This window comes from Ischnura elegans, chromosome 1 (genome assembly GCF_921293095.1).
Source record: "Ischnura elegans chromosome 1, ioIscEleg1.1, whole genome shotgun sequence".
Taxonomy (NCBI): domain Eukaryota; kingdom Metazoa; phylum Arthropoda; class Insecta; order Odonata; family Coenagrionidae; genus Ischnura; species Ischnura elegans.
In genome coordinates, this window is record NC_060246.1 from 59,130,149 (window position 1) to 59,147,545 (window position 17,397).

Sequence of the window (17,397 nt, forward strand, 5' to 3'; positions counted from 1 at the left end):
CGTTCAGCACTTCTGGAACAGCCATTCTTTTCTTGACCTTTTCAATTATCCATCTTTCAAGAGCGGAATTTTTAATCGAGTCATCACTTGAGGAATTATTATTCCATCACTCCAGAAAGTAAACATACAGTCCTGCGCACCACAACGAAGGAAAATGTGGAAATAACCATCCATCCAGCCAGCGTCCTTGGAATCCATTTGTGCACGCCAAAGCTTCGAAGAATCCCCATAACGTACCTCACAGCAGGGGAATACTTTCTTTCGCCTCGTCATCTCCGAGCATCCTCGCGAGGGATGCTTCGACAAATCAGCAGGATGGATAAACTGCGATCCATCCGTATGCATAATTCATTGATTGATATAAATCAGGTTTTGCTCGCTTGATTTACGCAGAGCATATCCCAAAGTGGTGAATCGAACTGAGAGGCGCGCGCCGGGTGGCACTCAAGGCCAGGCAATTAAGAGAGCCCGTGGGGCAATCGGTGACATCCTCATGACTACGAAATTTAAAATTTGAAAAAAGTATTTATACGGGAATATTACGACTAAAGCTTGGATATGGCAAAGCTTTATAAGTCAATTTAGACACAAATTTAAAAAAATAAAACGTCGAAAAAGGTGGCATCAAACATAATAGAGTCAGCTTCAACATTATGAAACATACTTTACCATCATCTCCTCCAGGGGCGCAGCTAGGAATTAAGGCTGGGGGGTGGTTTAGGTGCAACTAATACCGGGGTGTAATACCGGGGTGTGTATGGAATACCCACCAGGATAAGCGATAAGTGTGAGATTAATAAATTGCGGAATTTTAAGATAAATTGATCAAAATGGTGAGTTTTACGGCTTTCTGAGGGATATTTTATTAATCCTTACACTATTCTATTATTAATATCAATCCACTTAAGTAAAATGGATTAAACTTAAAAATTTCTCTAAGCCCTGGGGGGGGGGGGGGGGGGTTATCCCCCAACACCCTCGCTGCGCCACTGACCTCCTCCATCCTTCTCAACCCATCCTTCTCCTATTCCCTCATCCTCTCTGCAAATTTTGTTTACATACATATGTTGTTAACTATTTATCCCTCTTATCCCCATAATATTGCAGTAAACTGAAACCAATGTCACAATTTCACTTATATGCTATAATCATTTTTCAAGCAAGCCAGGAATACTTTATTTTCGTCCATCCAAGCTTGGTAGTCAATGTGAGGTACTCTACCTCCTAATAAAGCACAGTGCCTTCGGTATATCTCATAGCTAATGGCTTCGTTATATCCCCGGCTAACATACCTTAAAAGTGACTAATGCAATAATTTCATTGTATATTACGTGAAAATGACAAAAATAAAAAAAGTGAGAAAGGGTCTTCTATAATTTTCCCTCGTAGGTAAAAACTTAGAAAATAGCAACTGAAAACTGAGTGAAAAATGCTTTCCCGCGCAAGGTTAACTCCAATAGTTAATACTGAGGACGTCCAACGCAAAAAAATGTATTCATAATTATAGTTTACATTGCTGGCAACCTAACCACTGTCGACGACACAGAACGAAGAGCTGGTGACACAATTATTGCATAAGACACTGAGTTTGAAACATTCAAGCAGCCGAGATATCACGAATGGAATTCAACCGGTTACACAACGCGCATAGCACGTGTTTTACCCCGGGGTTTGCGTTAACTTGTTTAATGAAAATTCATACCGAACATTATCTTCGAGTAGCATTGTGACCATTTAAAACGTGCTAAAATTTTGTAATGAACGTTTATGGCCCTTGAATTATTATTGAATTATTGAATTCCATTATTATTTAAGACCTTAACCTAACCCTTCAGTCATTGTTTTCCAACTGCATATAATGGCATCAATTTATATTCTTATATTTATAAAAATGTTCAATTTATTCTCTGGCATACTTCTAATGGGGTAAATCAAGTTAAGTACATGAAAAAGGAGGAAATTTCGTCGGAATAGCTCTTAGATTGATAATGTTGCAGCGGAATTTTCACTCAAATTTAGTTCAGAGTATATTTTGCTAATAACAAATACAGAATCAAGGATTTCAATCAGAGAAAAGACTAGAATAAAAAATGAGATCAAGCAAAAATTAAATATGAGAACCTTGCCTTCACGATACGCAAAATTATATGAAAAAATGATATTTGAATTATACAGTTTATGAAATTTAATAACAGCTGAAAGTATATACGAGCTATAATAGGATGAACAGTGCGTGATGATAAAGACATAATTATTTATATTCAATACAGGAAGTGACAAGCCTGGAAAATTATGGTTGGGAAGGGGAGTGGTGAGGAAATGATCATAACGCGGTCACGCCGACCTTGATAACGCAATGACAGTGTGACGACGCTTGGGGGAGCAACGGTAAGAGGATCAAAAGCACGCTTTGCGGAAGGACAGGGCGCGTGTACCACAGACGATCACCACTTCCCAAGAAAAAGAGAGAGAAATGCAACGCACCGGGAGAAGTGAGGATTTTTTGTCACAAAATCCACAAGATGACTATCATAGCGCGCGCTAATCACTGCCTTCGCGCTCCGCTGTTTTCCCGGTGACATAATACTTCATGATACATCAAATGGGTTCCCAGAGCTTCGCGTCGGTGCTGAAGCAAGAAATGATGGCTCTAACGGTCACTTACCGCCCCAAAAACTCAAACGGAGTAACGAGTGTCGTCGTATTCTCGTTAGCACCAATTAAAATTCTAAACGGCCTCTCGTACGTTACTTATTTTACATCAACTGCAGCAAAATTCCATGTTTCTTCTCATATTCTAATGCTTCATAGTGCAATATAGAATGAATGTGAAGACCACTTTAAACGCCGCACAACGCACAAAATTCTAATGAAATTGTGCGAAAAATCCACAGAGAAAAAATCATTCGCCTTGATCGGGATGACCGGGGCGAATGATATTTTTATTTGGATTTTTCGCACAATTTTTGGATTGCGGGTGACTCCCGTAAAGTTATCACCGTGGCTAGTCCCGGTATACTTAAATTCCAAATAAATAATTATTATTTATAATATTTAATATATAGGTTTTTTAAATAGAGATTATCAAGGTGTATGTATGTCATCATCATAGAAAGTTTTCGGAGCCTGAATACCGTCACTTTCAGCGCAACAAGAACATGAGGTGTAATAATTCGCTCACAGTAAGGTTTTGGAATATGAGCCTTGATATATACTAAATTGCGTAGCCACTTCGGATTGGCAAGCGATGGCCTCCCCGTGGGATTCGTAGAACTTCAAATAGAGTGTATTGGCCTCACTCGAATAAATTGGGTCATTGTATTCTCTCTCACACAGGGAAATGCTCGATCGACAATCATCGAAGCCACAACCATAATTGATAACTCCAAGTTGGCGAACGAACGTGGGGATTATTCGTACATTACTCACGGCCTAAATTGGATTTCCCATCAAGCTTCACCAGACAGACTTTCCCTTGCGAATAACTCGTGTCGTGGTTACGGGAGAATGATGGAAATCACTTCATCAATTACAGCTCAATCTCATGCAAACTAAGGAACAAATTAGCGAAACCTGCTCACGATTTGGCATTACCGGGGTTCCGAGGTGAGGTGATTTGCGCAAGGACTTCAACACGGCTGCGCGTTCATGTCCTGGATCGTGTTCATCGTGCTTACTATGCATGCATCCATATATATGGGCCAACCACCAACGGAGATTTCAACGCTCAAAATATGATAGAAAATGGTATTTGAGTGTGATTGCATGCACTGCGTGAGCTTTTACGTTGTAGCGTCCACGCAAAATTGTAATTTCTAAAAAAAATATTCAAAATTAGGTATAAAAATTTTATCATTAGGGATAGCAAGAGAATCGTCACCAATTACTGAGTCGAAAAAGTGGTATGTGGAAAAAGTCAGCGGAACTCTTCAATCGGAAGGGGTGGAGGATACATACAAGGCTTTTTTTTCAAACGAGAAATCGTGTATTTTCATTTAGTTTCGACATTTGTTCTATAATAACTGGAGTCAGAAGGCGATGCCAGTAATAAATTCGAAATTTCCCGGTGGAACACTGCAAATTCATATTTAATTACCCATCGCGTAAGAGAGGCGTTGATATAAATCCTTTTATTTAAAAACTGAACTCAAAGTTATCAATGAAATACAATTTAAGGCACCTAAAGTTTTACGATAAAAATACCTTATTTAAACTTATTCTTTATTGTATTTTCCTAGGAGGAGATTTTGTAGACAACATTGCCTATATTCAATAACTATTATTAATTACTATAACATTTATTTGAAAAATGCTAAGACATTGCAAGCTACCTTGAATCACAGAAATTAGATAACGAAACACGTTCCAGAGAAACATATTTATTCTGGATTTTTCCGGAAACCGATCATCCTCCTCTCTCTCGAAGGAACCCCTTTTCACAAGGTCGATGCTAAACCTCCTTGATAACGGACAGTGTGACCATGGTAATATAATTTTCCTCATTTGGATCTTTAAATAACAGAAAAAGGTGAATTCACCTCAATTTAAAAAAAATTGCTCCACTTATTGTGCCATTTCACCTGTTCTTAGAGTCGTTAAATTAAATTGACTTAAGAACTGCCGTTTAAATTTGCGTACGAAGACAGATGATTTTGGCACACACAAAACCTATGAGAATCAATAAGTTCAGGTTAAGAGCAGATTTTTCCAACTGAAATTGAAAATGACGCTTAGATTTATATTTCAAAACCTAGGGGAATAAGATTGTCAACTATATGACGTAACTTTGACAGATGTGGACTGCTTTAATGAAAGCTCGACGTTCGTATTATTTCCTACGTTGATGTTCTAGAGTCATCAACATTTTTATCGAACCTGCGAGAGAACAAATTTGAGATGATTTAGAATCAAAATATACAGCCTTGATGAAGTAGAAGGTATCCATAATTGAAAAATTTGCTTGAAAATTTATTAATTTGTATTAAAATTCGTCTTGCAAACCTACGTTGAATCTGTTACTCCAAATGCATTGTGAGCTAATTAACTGTGGATAAGTGCATGAAATTAGTGCTTCAGAAAGTGCTGCTTAAAATTAAAATCTTACAGACTTTGCTGTTATTAGATGATTTTTATTTAAAAAGTATAATTATTAATTGTCACTTTTTTGCGATGGCTTCCGCTGTGCGCGGTGGTATTTCCCTTTTCAATGCGCCTAACTGACTTTAATGCGCCCTTCGAAGCGCCCACCGATTTACTACTACAGTCTGATAATTGGGATTCCCACATCATTTTTAGGGATGCAAAACTACAGCGCATCGCCAGTGCATTCAATCCAATCAGTAGCCAGGAAAAAGGGTATCATAGAGATTTTCTCTCCCTCTTTGGAATAGCAACCGAAAAACCTCCGGCGAATTCGGCACTACGGAAAACATTGCCACCAGAAACTTTCAACTGCGTAGACTTTCTCTCGACCCAGTAATGCAGGCGACAATTCATAGCGGAATCATTTCTCGACGAAAGCGGTGTCATCCCATAAATCGCGTGACTTGAATCTCTTCATATTGAGAAACTCAACGAAGGAAAGGAAGAGCTATTTTTGATACGCACGGGAACGAACCCAAATTCCAACATTCAACTCCTAAGCCAAGTAGCCTCTACTACCCCCTAGTATTTACAAATATTATATCGTCACGTTTTTCCAGCAAAGAACTATGCAGCTCCCAAGAGGCTTTAAATACTAAATTCATCCATATCTTTACAATTCTAGGATGAGTACATTGCTACAATCAATATATCCCAATCCAAAGAAATGCTTGAGTGACCGAAATACCATTACATTTGGTTTCTGGGTGCTGTTAATTTGAAAATATTTGGAATAAAGAATAAAATGATACAATTGGTTGCAATCACTCAAAAAATCAGACCAAAAAGCATATGTTATTCATATTCAAAAAAGCTTAAGGTAAGCAGGCACAATTCTTGGTATGTACTTGCATTCTTCTACATTAAAACGAGAATATTCTCGTGTTACAAACAGGGAACCTGGATTGTCGGTATTTCACTGGGAAGATGGCTAAGGGTTCATTCGTTCAACTGAAGTCACCAGAGAAGGTAGTTCTATCTCAAAGAAGAACAATGAAAAGGAGTAACGGCAAATATCTGACTTCCTGACCCCGGCAATCCCAAATCGGGTACAGGTTCATGTAATTTCATTCCTCACCCGATGTGCGGTTCGTTGCACTCGATGGAGCGTCAACACTTTGGATTCCATTGGATATCCTCCAACGTAGCACCAGGATGCTATATCAGACCTCCGCCAGGCAACTCAGCATTAACTGTTTCCTAGAAACGACGCCTAGATATCCCGAGTCGTCGCGGATACACGAATCTTAATCCATCGCTTTAGAAGACACTCCTGCGAATGTGCAATCAAAGCTAGCGCGAAATTTAAGAGTGAATACGACGAATAGCGGATGCAATGAAGTTTAAACGCAATTGAAGCAATACAACCAACAATAGCCCAATAAATGGAAGAGTAACGGTAAAAATAAGCAGAAAATTATCACTTACGTTCTGATATACTTTATCTGCCGTCACAAAATGAGAGTCATATTCAAGAGATGAAAATATTTTTAAGAAAAGCTGCAAAAAGTATCAATTATGGTTTATTTTTACTACTTAAGTTCATATCCGATTGTGTTCCTTAAGTCAATAAACTTCCTTAATTCAGTGTCTATTCCTTTTCAGTTCCCACCTTAAACTCTGCAATCACCTTTGTTTGCACTCATATTATCACATCATACATGAATAATTAACTGTACTTTATATCAAATAATAATAACAGTAATGAATTCAGCCGATTCGGGCGATACATAGTGGATGTGAAACAAATTAAAATAAAACACAATTGAACTTTTTCCCAAGTATATTAATGCGTAATGCGCGTTCCTGTTCACAGTACCAAATTACGGCTCCGTGCGCCGAAACGCATCGTGACTATTAAATGAACTGCAGAAAAGTGCAATTGAATATTAACTTATTAGCAATGACATTTAATTAGGACCAAGAAACAAGAGGTTGACGGTGGCTATGGTAACAATCCGTTACACATGCAAGAGTGGTAGCCTTCCACTCCACCCCCAAGTGAGCGAGTTGTCCCGCCGGGCGGCCAGAGCGAGGAATGCCGAGGTCGCGAGCGGCGCGCCGGTCCGTCCGAATCAAAACAAGCGCCACCTGCCACAGGGAGTAGCGTCCGAGTAGTCCCACACCCTCGCCTCCTTCGCTTCACGACCACTTGCCCACTTGACACGCAAGGATACGCCAAAGGACGAAGCGGTCCCCCTTCGGGACAGCCCGCCACGCCCATACATCACTTCCTATTTCGACCACCCACGGCTCGCGGTCATTCAAGGGTTCACTGCGAGGAAAAAGCCCGGAAAGAATTCTACCCAAACGCATTTGGACACATACCTATCTTACCGATGATGTGCTCCAATTCGAAAGATTCAAATTTCAAATTTGAAGGCGACTATATCTTTTTTGCAGGATATAAATGCTTTATCCCAACGCTATTATTTGTCAGCTTTCTTATCTTGAATCTAAAGATGTATTCAGCACGATGATGACTTGAAAGCCATCAAAATGCATAAGTAGCGATTGTGGACTTATGATACGATGAAACAAGTTTTCAACAACGATCCTCAAAAAATATTGATACACCAAAACACGTCTGTAAATTATCGATTGAACACTGTCGGCATTTTTACAACCTTTTTATTCTATCATGGATACAAACTTCCAAAAATTACGCCCAGGAATGCTAATTTCAATTTGGATTTAAATCTTAACAACATTAACATGTGTACAAAAATTGTTCTCCGCCCATTTGTATATTAGTGTTCCGACTATATGGTTTCAAATTGAATTTTTATTTTTCTGTAATTGGGTTTCAAGTACTCAGAGAGGGGGATTAGAGGGAAATACCCGCAGCTAGCGTAGTACACCTATTAGGATATATTTATATAAAAAGACTCATTATTGAGAGTAACTTACCGGATAAAGTAGATGCACATACGAACCATTATCTGTATTCATTCTCGATTGCGCCGTTTTACGATTCGCAATTCTCCTTTTATCGTTCTTCCGCTTTTGTATGTTATTTCTGGTATCCTTCCATTGAAAATTGATTTTACCTATTACTTTACGTGGTCGTTTATGTACACCTTCCACCTCGTTAAAATCGTATTAAAATATTTCCCTCTCTTCTACCATCAACTCAACTAGTTCCTCTAACCAAGCATTGATTCGAAAATCATTACCCACAGTTTTATTTCCACCCAAACCCAACTTATACCTTCATCAGCTCTCAGCCACAATGAATTCACCCCTCACAATGCCATCTACTGGTGGTTCAGGAAGCAAAAGGAAAGAGAAACCGGAACGCAATGGAGACGGTAATAAAATTTGTCCGACTGTCGACGGGAAAATATATGTTCCCTTGCTCAACACTGGACGTGGTACATGCCGGGAAGGACGAAAAAAAAACCTCTTCCCTGTTTTATTTGGGCACTGAATGCGTTTTAATCGCTTTATTTTTAGCGCCACCACTCCATCAGACTCCGCGCGAGGAGATCGTGAATATTTCTCCTGGCGCCGAGGAATGCGACCTACCCTGACCTTGCACTTCCGGTGTTCGACGGGGCTCCCGCTGACCTACGCTCAAATCTCGAGATAGATAGGAGGGCAGCAGAGTGTTGGGGGGAGGGAGGTTCGGTGAGGGCGCCGCGGACGACAGCTGCGAAGCGCCCTGCGTCCTTCGGAAGGCGCCGCACTTCGAGGAATCGGAGGCGTTCGACAATCTCGCGGCGACGACGCTGAGGGCACCAACGCTCTCGATGTGTCCTTGCCGTCTTCTAAGTGGGTCGCCGGCCGCTGTGAGCGGACTGCCGGACGTAAAGGTTTGAGTTAGGGCTTCGGGGTGGGTAAAGCTGTCGAACACGGTGGCCACTACGCCCTTGTAGTAATGTTGAGGCCCATGTGTACGAAACAATAAAGAACATTTTTCTTAAGGATTGCTTTACCTACATAATATTGCAGTCCCAGAAATGGAATAATGCACCCTTTCATGGGCAAGATTAAACTTTCTCCCGGCGAATGCTTGACTCCATAGAGGCGTTGGGTGAGTTTGGTTTTCACTTGAATATCCTGCCACCGTAAAATCGACGGAGAACAGTGGCGCAGCGAGGGGGGGGGGGGGTTTGGGGGTTAAAACCCTCCCCAGAGCTCAGATTAATTTTTAAGTTTAATCCATTTTACTTAATTGGATTTATATTACCAATAGAATAGTGTAAGAATTAATAAAATATCCCTCAGAAATCCGTAAAACTCACCATTTTGCACCGTGTATCTTAAAATTCCGCAATTTATTAATCTTGCACCTACCGCTTATCCTGGTGGGTATTCCACACCCCTACACACCCCGGTAATAGTTGCACCTAGACCGCCCCCCCCCCCCCAGCCTTAAATCCTAGCTGCGCCCCTGACGGAGAATGACACTTTGCATTCGCTAGTAGCATATTGGTCATTTCCATGGAGAATCTTAACCCGAGACACAGAAACCTGAGAACTGTTTACGTCACCCCTTCATAGATACTTATCCTAAGTCAGTTCTATTAGTTACGTTTCGTTTCCCTTTCGTATGCCCCCCTTGATCTGCCCCAAGGGATAATTTCTTGGTCATTCTCGATGACTTCTTCAACTTTTCTAAACACTATATTCCTTACTTAATCTCTATCACTTATCGCAGTGTTGATATTCTTACTGAAAATGTTCTTTAAAACAGACGTTATGATGACGAGTTTGATGTCGCAATACAGGTCTTTTACGAATAACTAAATACAAATAAAAGCTGTCACTAAAAACGTTCAATTGTATTAATAAGCATGCCAAATCTCGTTTGGAACTACTACATTCATCTACAAAAATCCCGACTACATTCCATATGAATTGTCGAAGTTAAGTTTTAATCTAAATTCCTTAAAGTGGTCATCCTTTGCTCGGTATTGGTTGAAAATCACGTTTGTTTAATTCGACCGGGCAGGAAATGATACTTTGAATTCACAACTCCTGGTACTAAGATAAACTTTTAAAGAACGCGGCGAATATTTGAACATACGCTTCGAATTCGTTCTCTGAAATCAGTGGCGGATACAGATGGGGGCGCAGGGGGCGCCTTGCGGGGCAGCCTTCACTGCCGAGCATTGTAGAACCACAATTTCAACTTTTTTATCGCAATATATTGTCTTTTATACGTGTATGATGAGTTTAAATAAAGCTTTCTTCAACTTCGCAACGTGGATTGATTAATTTTTTATTTCGATAAAGGTAAAGGAAGCTCAAGATATCCTTTGCGCCCCCCTTTCAGTTTTTTCTGTATCCGCTACTGTCTGAAATTGGCCGCTTTAGTGACACTTTTTTTTCCTAAGTAGCGGTATGAAAGTAAGTGAAGAGTTTCATCAAATATCAGGTATGCATACCGGATAGTTGGATATTTAGACAACACCTAAGGACCGAAGTGGGACGCAAAGCTTAGCGAGGAGTGTCTAGGGACCTTGACTATGCTGGTGACAGGGCGCTAAAATAAAAAAAATAACTAGAAGACCAAGTCACATCTCTTACCTTCCGTCCGAAGGCACGTTTGACGGTCAAATGTCGGGAATTTGTCAGTCGCGGCAGGGTGTGGGATGCGGAGGTCAGAGTGTTAAAAACAAAATAAAAAGAAGCACGGAGGAATTCGTACAGGAAGGACCAAGCGGCCTCGAGCGAAATTTGATGGCGTTGCTAATTGCTCGGTAATTGAGTATTCGGGTGTAAGAGGTCGTTACCAATGACTCGATGCTCTTGGTCAGGGTCGAATATCTAGACGTACTAGGATGGTAATTCCAGGAAAAGGTACTTTGAGCACACAAGTGCCATTTATCCAAATGCTTCGTGGCAGGTTCCGAATAATTATGTATGGAAAGTAACACGGTTTCTATTGATGAAAATAATAGCAACGAAAAAATAGTATGTAAACTTACCACGGACAAGTCATCACTAAGCTTTCGGCGGGGCTCCCCTTAAGTGCCAAAATTCCAAAGGAAAACAAAATCATTCCCTGACGTGAGCTTAAACCGTGATCTCCACAATTCTCCATCATTTTTAACAATATTTTATATAAATAGAGCCAAATAAAGCATATATTTATTTGCATCGAAGCAAAAAGTGGGAAAACGATCGAGGACAAAACATAAAAGCTACCAAGAAGCAGAGGAAACTCATGGTCAAGGAGTCATTCCCCTTTGACGTAACCAAACAATACTATAGCTATGCGGCAATAATTAATATAATATGAACGCACGAATATGAATTTCCAACGAATTTCACTACCCTAATGGCAATAAAAGAATGCAACCAGTCACTCCTCCCAATGCATGCTGGCCAATACCCCACGGGCAACTTTCAAAACCAGTCCCCTTTATTAGTCAAAATCACCGAGGCAAGCCGTAACTACTGGAGCTCAAAGATTCGCGTGTCTACCAGAGTTGTTCACCGAGTTAATTCGCAGGTATGGTTTTTGGTGAGGGTTAAAATCGGTTTTTAATAACACACGACAGAGCGTAATGAGAAAGGAAACACGTTTCTTAGGCCAAAGGAATCAAATGCAATCCCACGATTTCAAATATACACAAAAAATCCTTCACGGGGTCTGAATGCTTTAAAATCATCCACGGATAGTACAAACAGTCCCCACATGGTCAATACATAGTATATACCTACGAGCGCTACGAATAATAATAACAAAATAAATGAATAATAATAATTAAAAAAACCAAAGGGTTTTACTTCGATTTCTCCCTTAACGACAGGATCAACATGACCTAAATTTCAGCCATATATCTTTGATATCAAAATCTAAATTGAGCAATGCCTTAAATCATAATGATTGTAGACCGGTATCCCAAGATAGTTATAAATCTATTTACTATGTGAACTTGTCTCATGCAGTTGATCTCGAGTTTGTAAATTTAGCTTTCCTTCTCCATTTTATTTGAACTAATGACTTAGTAATGATTAAAGACTCCATAGTTTATTTTTTTAACCATATCAATGTCAAAGTACGCCAAATACGAAACATAATGTCAATACACCGGATAGTGTTTTAAAGTTTTACCAGGTCAAAATACCTGATAGCATGCTATATTTTATTTCCGGTCTCGCAAAAACCGCTAATGTTAGGTAATTGTTCGATTTTGAGATTCAATGCGCAATCAATACCACGAATACCACCGATAAGTAAAGCATTTAACTAAATGACGCACTCTGAGAACTAATTCCATTCGAGGTCTCGAAAGCGTTTACCATTGAGAACCTTCGGTAATTTCTATGCAATGCCTTCCTCAGGAATGCAGTCCGTTATCCTTGGCTCGCAACAGCCGGTTCCTAATTACCTGTATGCATTACAACATTGAGTTCGTCCTAATGCAACAGCTTCGTCAAGAAAGCTATTTTCATCAAGCAAAGAACTTTCGCATATCATCACTTAATAGCTATCATGTAAGCATGTATAGAGAAAAGAAAAATTTTGATATAGTATGAGAAATATAAGACGTAAAAAATTCAGCATCACGTTTTATCTTCATGAAAGGTCTGGAAAGTAACTGCAACCGTGGAAAAATTCGAAGTTGCGCCACTAACGGGAAGGCATATGACTAATCGCTATCTCCCGCGTGGAGTATGTGGCCCCGCTTCGATAGGCGTATCTGCATAATACCGCTGGAAATTGCAAGCAAACCCTTTAAGGTCTTCACACAAGGTCGCAACGATAGACTGTCGTATTAAATACGACCTAGAAATCTTAAATTAGGGCTGAAGGAATAAATAGTGTCTAGGTTTGCGGAGCAAGTAAGCAAAAATATCTTGCGCGGAAAAATGTTTCCCGAAAAGGAGCCACTCGCAACGAAAATAAAATGAAATAAAAGGGCCTTGAGTGAAACGTGTACCGATTGGTAAAATGTCATGAAGCAATGCATACCATCCCAATGGCGCATGTTATCTTGATTACTCGCGGGGTCACATATGGAGCTTTCCCTCCGAGAAAATATTTGCGCCACTGAAAGTCCCCCATTAAATATCCGTTACAATCGATAGCATAGCGAGGTTTGGAATGAAGGGTAGATTTCCTAAATGACCTGCGCTCAATGTAAACAAAACAACCCCATATTGTTAGGGCTAAAAGCACGACCCCTCATGACGCGGTCAGATTGCAAATGGATTTGTAGTAGGATAAGATAGAGCACTTCAGTTTGACGCAATGGGGTGAAATGGCATTCGTTGAAACACGTGTCTCTTCGTAAACTAGTCAGAATGAATAATTTACTACATGGACCCTACATATTTAGCATGAGGCCAGAGCTGATGACCGATGTCGGAAATGTCCAAGTAAATGGATTCATCGTGCATTTAGAGATGTTACGATATAAAGGTTGTTAAAATGGACGGAAAATTATGAAGCAGTCTAAGCGACAATCGGTGATCTCTTTTATAATAAAAACAAGCAGGTTAACGTAAAGTGGAAGCAACATAACTCGTAATTATTGACGCCAAAAACGACCTTTTTGATCTAACTTTAGCAAAGTGATAAGTGTGCAGATGACCGCAGATGTGCAGTAAAATGCAGATGACCGCAGATGAGAGATCCGATAACAAGTTGTGCGATTAGGATCACACGCCCATTTGGCCAAGAATTTTTTTGAGCCTATCTGGTATGGAAAAATCCTTCTCATCTAGCCCTAACCCTGATTCACACCAAGGTATGAGACCGCGCGGGTAAACTGTCGACGCATACTTTATCAACCTCGTAGAGTATCACTATGGCCCCATCACATCAGGCACGAGGGAAAACAAAAAAGGTCCGGAGTAAACAAAAGCGGATCTAAGGAGCGCCAATCTAATTGGTCGAGTGGGCTCGTGGGATATCTGAATTCGCGGGGGAAACAACATGATCGCACGTCGAACCGAAAGTATTCGCGATCTGCGGGAAGCCATATGTATCGGATGCAGACGGCAGCCATCAACCTCAACCTTCAGCACTCACCTTGTACAGTTCCCTCCGCAGCTCCAGCGGTGGTAGTCCCCTTGGCCCCGTCGGGGTCCGAACTCAGGTCCGTCTTCCTACCCTCGTCCACTTCCTCCCCGCCAATGTAAGACACGAGCGTCACTTCACTGGAGCCCACCTCGGACTTCATCCTCGGACAACTTCGTCTTCCTTCTCTCGGAGAACCCTCTCTCAACTTCCCGTCTCCCCTTAGTCCCTCGCCGAAGCCGACTGCTTCTTGCTAGCGGCTCCAACTCCTCACCAACTCTTCTTCCACCTCCTCCCTTGCAGCACTGGAGGGGGTTCTCAGTAGCACTCGGCCAATGTCATTCCAGGGTGTCCAATGGAAAGGGGGAGGGCCTTGTCTTCAGGCCGAAGGATACAAGTCGATCGAAGTTAACGATGGTAGGGGGAGTGAGTGACTTCAAAGCGTTTTTAGCCTGGAAGACAAATGGGAGAGAAAGGGGGATATTTGAATGAAGAATTTGCAGAGAGATGAAACACACTCTCTCTCTCTCTCTCTCTCTTTCGCTTATTTAGGGGATTTCGTCCAAGTACGTCCGACCGTCTAGAAAGATGGGTACGGAATGGACAGCCGAGCGATACAGCTGGGAACTCCATGGTGGAGGGAGCTGGAGGGTTGGAGGGGGTCGCGGTGGAGGGGGTGGGGCGGGAAAGAGAATGTGGTGGGAGGGGTGGGAGCCGGGATAGTGGAGGAGGTGGAGGTGAAGAGAAACAAGGAAAGGGGGTGGGGTTTGTTGGTGAAATCCTGGCCGGAGGTGAGCTCGTCGGTGCCAGCGACTTTGCCGCCGCGGCCCTGCCTTTCTGCGAATCGGAGAAATTTTTTGGATGCGGTCAAACGGACGCACATGGAAACCCTCTCCATAGAATACATACACCTTTTCCTTACCGCCCACCGGTTCGGGTGCGGAGGGGTTATTATGACGCGCGAGTACAGTGCAGTGAAGGGGGGAAGTACCGCTCGGGAACGTGACTTTTTATTCCACTCGGGGGCAATTGGAGTGCGGGATGAATGTGAAACGCAGGTGGAAATGGTACTGCCCCGAGCTCGTTACGCAAAAGTTTTTCCATAAAGATACTGGAGTTGGAGGCGAATATTTAACTTGCCAAACGAATGAAAGGCAGCGGACCTTACAATGAATTGAAGAGGAATGCGCTTGAAGGAAGGTGAGGCTTCCAGAATGTTTCTTATGGGTTCAGATCGAATCCTCTTCTATTTTTATGCTGTCTTTCTCCCTTTACACGAAAATTTACTATGTCTGTGCTAAAAGATTTGATTCGAAGCATTAAACCACATGGTATTGTCAAAATTGAGATATCCATTAAAATAAGTTGAAACATTTATACTGTCAAGGTATATATACAATGTTTTCAGTCTCTTCTAATGGTATGTTTTTTTCTACTAATTATATTCCTTTCGGATTTATTAGAAACCTACCTTAATCGGTTGAATACTTAAATACAACAAACTCCTCAACAAACCCCGAAAGTCTTAAAGTGCACTTTCTTCAGCAGAATCTCAAAGTTATAGAGAGAATATCAGTATCGCAATAATAATAATAATTTCAGATTCCTGAAGGATTCAGTTTCATTTGGTGCTAATTGACACATTCATTGTTGCCTAGATAAGTTGGTTACTGTCAATCAAAAAGTCGATATGCAAAAAATTGCTCTTAACTAATTACTTAAAACAATGAAATGAATACAAATGTACAGATTGAACTGTATTCCTAAAAATATAACGCCGACTGTTTGATATTTATCTGCATTTTACAAAATTTATCAAAAATAATATTTATACTGTACCAGATATGCTATACTATGTTAAAAAAATTGCTTTTGAGTTTTTAAACTGCAGTAAAAACCGTATACAACCCCACTAAACTGCAGTTTCGTACATACCGCGGGTTTCACCAATCCCCCCAGAATCATGACGTTATGATATTGATTTACTACTTTTGGATAACTTTTTGGCAAACTTCGTCCTATCAAATGCTTTGCTAATGGGAAATATCAGATTATTTCAGCAAATCCCGTAAAAAAAATAGCGGACGATATCCTAAACGACAAAATAACATTTTAGAATCGTGTCATGCAAACAAATTCCCGCTTAAAAATAACTTAAGGTGTTTTTCTTTGTTTCCTAAAGCTTTACGTACTAACGCGAGTACAAAATCCGTCCCCCGAAACCTGCGTTATAACTGGATTTAATTGTATTTTATTGACATCCTCATCCGACCCCATATTTCATCAACAAATCCAGAGGCATTAAAGATGGCCAAGGAAAATGATTGGCTTTTTTTCTCACAAGCTGATTTCGGAATATCATTCGAATAAAATTTTTTTTTGTGTCTCAAACGGTATACCAGCAGAGTTTTTGAAAACGCTGCAAGAAGCGTCGGGATTCTAAAACTCTCTCGCAGTCACTTTCAACCATGATTTGTTTTTTTATATATTTTTCATATACGTCATCTCCTTCTCGCTTTAACCTTAAATATATTCCAAGCAGAACCATTCATTTGTATGGAACAACTTTTGCCACAAAATGAAAAATAGCTCCCACATAAAGGATAGGTTGCAATTGCGAGGAGGTAGGTGCTACCAGCACCGCCGCAAGCCTTGAAGGCATGAAATCACACATTCCTCATAAATGGATTTATTATGGGTGCAATTCTAATGTCACCGAACATGTGCATTAGATCCATAATATTCAATGAAAACTTCTTCCTAGCCAGTAAGTCCTTGCCTCGTTGTCTATACAAAGGGCGCATATGAGGTTTATCGGCTTAACCTCCATTATCACCAATGTGAACTGAAAATTACGTGCCGGAATGCGGACATTGGGATCGTAATGATTTCAGCGGCAGTTCGTTTTGCTGGCATGGACTAGAAACAGCGTCGAGAGGAGTTAAAGAGATCTACATTTCCGCACATCATAAGGTAAATGAGTAGGAGTAATATTCGAGGTCAAGCAGACATTATAATTGTCAAGCATGGAATATTTTTCAGCGTTAGAAGGAGATGCCTTCAATCGAATCGAAACATGCGAATTGAGGTTTGATGCGGTACCCAATTCCTTTACTTATATTTGTATCGATAGCCCTAAAAATGAGGAACAGCTAAACAAATTTCGTAATGCAGACCTGAAAATCAATTAAGCTTGCACTCCGCATGGAAAAATAGGTGTTTTACTTTTGTAACATTGACAGAGAAGCTTTAATGAGTTCAGATCGTATCCTCTT

The 17,397-nt window shown here is 40.6% G+C and overlaps 1 protein-coding gene across 1 annotated transcript in view; it reads right to left on the minus strand.

Annotated features, from left to right (window-relative positions):
* The window catches only part of LOC124161295 (sodium-independent sulfate anion transporter-like), a 49,135-nt gene that overhangs the window by 9,102 nt on the left and 22,636 nt on the right, over positions 1-17,397 (minus strand). Inside the window, exon 2 of the mRNA XM_046537602.1 lies at positions 14,135-14,574. Coding sequence (XP_046393558.1) covers positions 14,135-14,285 — 151 coding nt within the window. The 5' untranslated portion in view covers positions 14,286-14,574. The remainder of the gene's footprint in view (positions 1-14,134; positions 14,575-17,397) is intronic.